The sequence below is a fragment of the Orbicella franksi genome, chromosome 12, assembly GCF_964199315.1.
Source record: "Orbicella franksi chromosome 12, jaOrbFran1.1, whole genome shotgun sequence".
NCBI lineage: Eukaryota > Metazoa > Cnidaria > Anthozoa > Scleractinia > Merulinidae > Orbicella > Orbicella franksi.
The window spans coordinates 24,867,156-24,871,883 of NC_138156.1; the positions used below are offsets into that span (position 1 = coordinate 24,867,156).

Sequence of the window (4,728 nt, forward strand, 5' to 3'; positions counted from 1 at the left end):
CAGACCCCTGTGGGGAAGAGTAATTAAAAAAACAAAACGCAAGAAGACTGCGAAAAAAATATATTACAAGAAGTGTTTTGTAGTGTGTGGGGCTCTCGTAATTCATTTGAACTAGAGTTTCAGAAAATCAGAAGGGCATAAAAGTCTTCCAAAGCAATGTACAGTGGCAAGGCTACAAAAAGCAAAAACAAAATTGTACAAATGAAACATTCATTTATTGATATGTTTGCTACATAAACCAGATTTTTTTGTAATCCTACCTCAGTTTTAAAAGCATTGTAGACTGTTTTCATACAAATTGTCCGGCAGATCTTGTAGTTTTTATATGGCTGAAGTGCTAGTTTAACTAGATCACATTCGCTATCAGTTTATGCTCTATCTTGGCTGTTCCTGAAAGGTTCCGGTGAGATTTGAAACGTTTTCTCTTCCATCATGTCGACGGTCATTTGAATTATTTTGCTTGCTGTGATAAATTATCGAGATGAACTCTTCTTCACTCCGCCATTGCTTTCTCCTGTATCAAATGTCTTCTTTGGGTCTAAATTCTCAGGGGCTGGCTCCTGAGGCTCAGCAATGGGCGGTATCTCTTTTATAAAGGGCAACTCTGGTATTGGAGGAGGCTCCGGTTCAGGGATAGGCTCAGGAAATGGGGCCCACTCATCCACGGGCTCCGCCTCCCTATCACCAGCTTTCTCTCGATCGATTATAGCCGGTGGGATTGGTGCGGGTGGTGGTAAGTGTTCTAATCTTTCCAGAGGCTCTGGTGAAAATTCACTTATCTTTGGTAAACGAGGAAAACGGAAAAAACGCTCCGCCATCAGTGAAATCGGAAATGTTGGCCATCGTTGTGCCATGGGCAACCTATGGAATTGCATAATACTCGATAGCTTAGGCATATCTTCATAGTCTTGCTGCTCCTGTTCGTCTGGATAGTCGCTGTAAGGGGAAATTTCGGGAGATCTTATATGAAGATATGGCGACCGCCATCTGTGATGATAATGATGATGATGATGACGATGGTGATAAGGCAACGACCGTTTGGTCTTCAGTAGCCTGGGTTGAGAGAATGAGTAGGCTTCGTTATAATCACGCCCAGTCTTAACCCGAAGTCTCTTTGAACTCAAAACCGCCACCTTATGTCCATGCTTCTTGTGCGCATTCTTTGAAACTTTCGATCTGCGAATGTTTAATCCAGTGTCTCCGATCTGCTCGTAGGAGGGCAACTCACCCTCAGACACCTCCATATTAGCAAACTCAGACGGCAGACCCGTGAAGTCATAATCCTTGGACAGAACAGAGCTCTGTTGAGTTAGCTTCTCAATCTGTTTTATTGTAGATTCCTTCTCCATTTTCTCGTCTCTGGTTCCAAACGACGGCGAGTAATCATCGAGTAGATGCTCTAACATGCTGTGTTCGCCTGGATCTCTTCTGCTCAATTCTTCGTCTAAATCACGGTTATTTAATGCATCAACGTCTTGTATATCCGGGCCTGAGTTTTCTGAGTCCATAAAACGCTCCTCCCTGTGAGCTCCTTTTTTGCGCCTCTCTCTGCTCTCATTTCCCCAACGTTTAGCACTTCCATGCGCCTTTTTCCTCCTGGTCGAAGAGGCCTCGTGGTAGGAAATGTCACTTCTTTTATACGGTAACGGATCTCCTAAGATTGAAATTAACTGTCTAGGATCAGTGTGAACCTCTTTCCCTGTAGATGTACCCCCACTGGGTCTGTATGATGGCTCGGAGTATAACAGTGTTTTTCTTCGCAAAATGTTCGTAGTGTCGCCTGGAAGCACAAGGCCGCGTTTACCCTCAGAGGAATCCGTTTGAGGGCGTGGTATGGGATTACGCGACGTCTGATCTCGCCGAAACACCATCGCACTTTCATAATCTGGTATCACAAACTTTTTCGACGTTGATATACCTTTGCCGTATAATATCTTCAGCTTTTCCTGATCATGAAGAACTCTTGAGACCAGATTACCTTCCTCAGTAACCCTCGTCTCCTCCATGTTTGGATGAGTTTTGAAATTTAATATCGCTTCGATGGAATCTTGCGCTGTAACGAGGCTACTCCTTCGTTCAACAGGCCTCTCTGCCGTGCTAGATTTTTTCACCCCTACTTCCTCTTCAGGTATCTGGGGAGTCGCCCTGTGTGTCGGTCGTCCAACATTGATCCAAATAAACCTATGACTCAGTCTATTTGCTGTTGCTGATTTCTTCAGACTCTTTGAATCAGGGTGAGGGATTGGGCTGGCTGATGTTTGGAAGAGCCTTCTCCTTCCCTCGGTTGGGGCTCCGTGTACAGTAAACTCCTTAATACCTTAGTACAAGAGAAGAATAAGGAAAACACGAAAGGCAATGGCGTACATTTTTAAAAACCTCTGGTCTTTTATTTTACTATAAAGAAGATAAAATTACAGGTTAACTAGCCTGCTACGCAGGCGTTTCCAAAAATGCACGCGAAGGGAACAAACCTGCGAGCGAGTGCGAAAAATACATGTACCCAAAGCGCGCTCCTTCGCTCGCCCGTTTGCTCGCTCGCTTGTTCAAACTCTCCGCCAAGGAAAGAAAAGGAAACGTTTGCTGCGCAGGCTACAGATTAACCAATAGACTACTCTGCAAAACCTCTCTATTCTGCTACTCATGCGTTCAGTAGTTAGACAGCAGTGCTAGCGCTATTGAAAAAACGGCGATTGAAAATTGAAGACTTTAAAAAGTTTACCTTTGAACAGTCTAGTTAACAACTAGATATGTCGGTTGTGGTAAAACGTAATATAATCACAGGACTATAACACGTTTAGCGAAGAAGACCAAAGAAATATAAAAGATTTACAGTTTATCTTTCCTTAAGACAACTTTTGCAGTAACAGGTAACATATTTTCAAGGGCGTTCTTTTGGTCAATTTGTTAATTAGACACCTGTTTCATGGATCATATGGTTAGTTTCAAATGTATTTTGATTTTCGTTTGGGTCTCCGCATATCTGCCCGATCTTATGTCTGAAAATATATCATCATTTTATTCTTTTATTGAGAAACGGTGTGTTTCATTTAGAAAAAAACATTCTTGGCGAAAACTGAACCAATTCAGTCAACGGATGTGTAGCTGAGTTAAGCGTAACTCATCAAAACAAGGGTCTTGACAAGATCTGATACAATAAATAAGCACTTTAGTTAATATTAGAATTGCAACAAACAAATATCTTACCTTCGTTTAAAATTACAACAATTAGCAGCATCGATGTTTGTATCGCTTGAAGCTGTCGTCTTACATGCCTGTGTTTTGCCAGGAAAATCTCAGGAAACATTTTCATGGTACAAAATATCTTGCGTAGTTTTTCCAGAGCTTTCGAAGAACAAGCCGCATTCAATGACAGGCGAGCATTGATTCCGTAGCGAATGGTATTTCTTTTAAGGAAAAAAACATCGATCTTGAACGGTCGCACAACTAAAAAATATATTCCGTAGAATATAACAGCTGAGTACCTAGGGACATTCTAGTTAAGTATAAATAATAAATGGCCAAGACATCACGCTCACTGATCCCGGAGATTCTTGTCGAATGAGTCAGTTCTATAGAATGCGACTCACTCCGGCGAAGTACAGAGCTTTCAGCCCCTAAAATAATTCTCAATGCGTAAATCTCTGTCGGAAAAACGACTCAAAAAGGGTAACTGATTCACAACTGGTAAAGTTTAAAACTACGAGTTTGGTAAAAGAAATAGCAGACCTCATACCCCCACCCTCTCCTTGATAGAATGTGGATGGACATCGCAGGTTAAACCAGCCCCTACCCCCTACTGAACCTCTCTATACTCCTGGGGAGAGGGGTTTGGGATGAGAAACGCAGCGAGGGTGAATCGTGTTGTTGTCTTGGCCTGTAAAATAGCGCTAATGTGGTTGTCCTGTAAAACTTCACATATTTTTATCTTCGTTATACAGGGAAAGTCCGTTAATTCGGTCAGCTACGGGCCATGAAAATTTGGCCGTGTTAACGGGGTAGGGTCAAATTTCACGACTGGTCTAAACTGAGCAACCTCTGATCAGATATATTACAATTGCACCTCCAAACAAAACGGGACAAAAAAGGTGGCCGTAATAACGAGGTGATCGTATTAGCGAGGTGACCGTAAGGCGGGGTTCCACTGTAGCTAGAAAATGCACATTTCTGAACGAAACTGACAAACACTGTCAAAAACTAATCTTCAGCAAGTACCCGGAGAGGTACTCCCAGAAAAATTGGGTGGGGGTGTGGGGCCCACTTCCCAAAACCCTTACCCTATTTATGACCAAAATCTGCGATATATTCCCTATCCTATTTATGACCTGACCAAAAATTTGAAACCCTATTTATGGCCTGACCCTTAAATCAAAACTCTGTTTCAGACCTGCGTTATAATAAGTTCCCTAGACCAATGTTAATTACCGTAAACATAATTTGTGAAGGGCTTTTGTGATTTTCTCTTGCTTTTTGATAATAATGAAAAGGTGACTTCTTCTTAAAAACATACCCATATCAAGGTTAGAGGGCGAAAACGAAAAATGGCCAAAGTCAGCTAAAATCTATACCCTATTCACGACCAAAACGGCTGAAAAACCATACCCTTTGGATCCGCACATAGCTATATAGCCCATACAAGGGAGTACCCTCCCCCCGCCCCGCACCTTGGGAGCATACTTGCACATGCCAGACTGCGCGATTATTTGGTGTGTGTTACATGATAGGTTACTT

The 4,728-nt window shown here is 42.4% G+C and overlaps 1 protein-coding gene across 1 annotated transcript; it reads right to left on the reverse strand.

Annotated features, from left to right (window-relative positions):
* Positions 1–52: 52 nt before the first annotated feature.
* LOC145463666 (uncharacterized) lies at positions 53–4,301 on the reverse strand. Its single transcript, XM_081447439.1, has 2 exons — positions 3,205–4,301; positions 53–2,317 (listed from the first exon to the last, which is right to left on the reverse strand). Exons 1-2 carry the CDS (start codon positions 3,308–3,310, stop codon positions 474–476), a joined length of 1,950 nt encoding a protein of 649 aa, XP_081303565.1. The 5' UTR covers positions 3,311–4,301; the 3' UTR covers positions 53–473.
* Between the last annotated feature and the right edge of the window lie 427 nt (positions 4,302–4,728).

Bases quoted from the DNA above. Each gene is read 5' to 3' on its own strand.
- LOC145463666 (XM_081447439.1), bottom strand. From the start codon at position 3,310: ATGAAAATGTTTCCTGAGATTTTCCTGGCAAAACACAGGCATGTAAGA. The intron at 2,318-3,204 runs GTAAGATATTTG...TCTTGTACTAAG, and splicing joins TGTTGTAATTTTAAACGAAG to GTATTAAGGAGTTTACTGTA.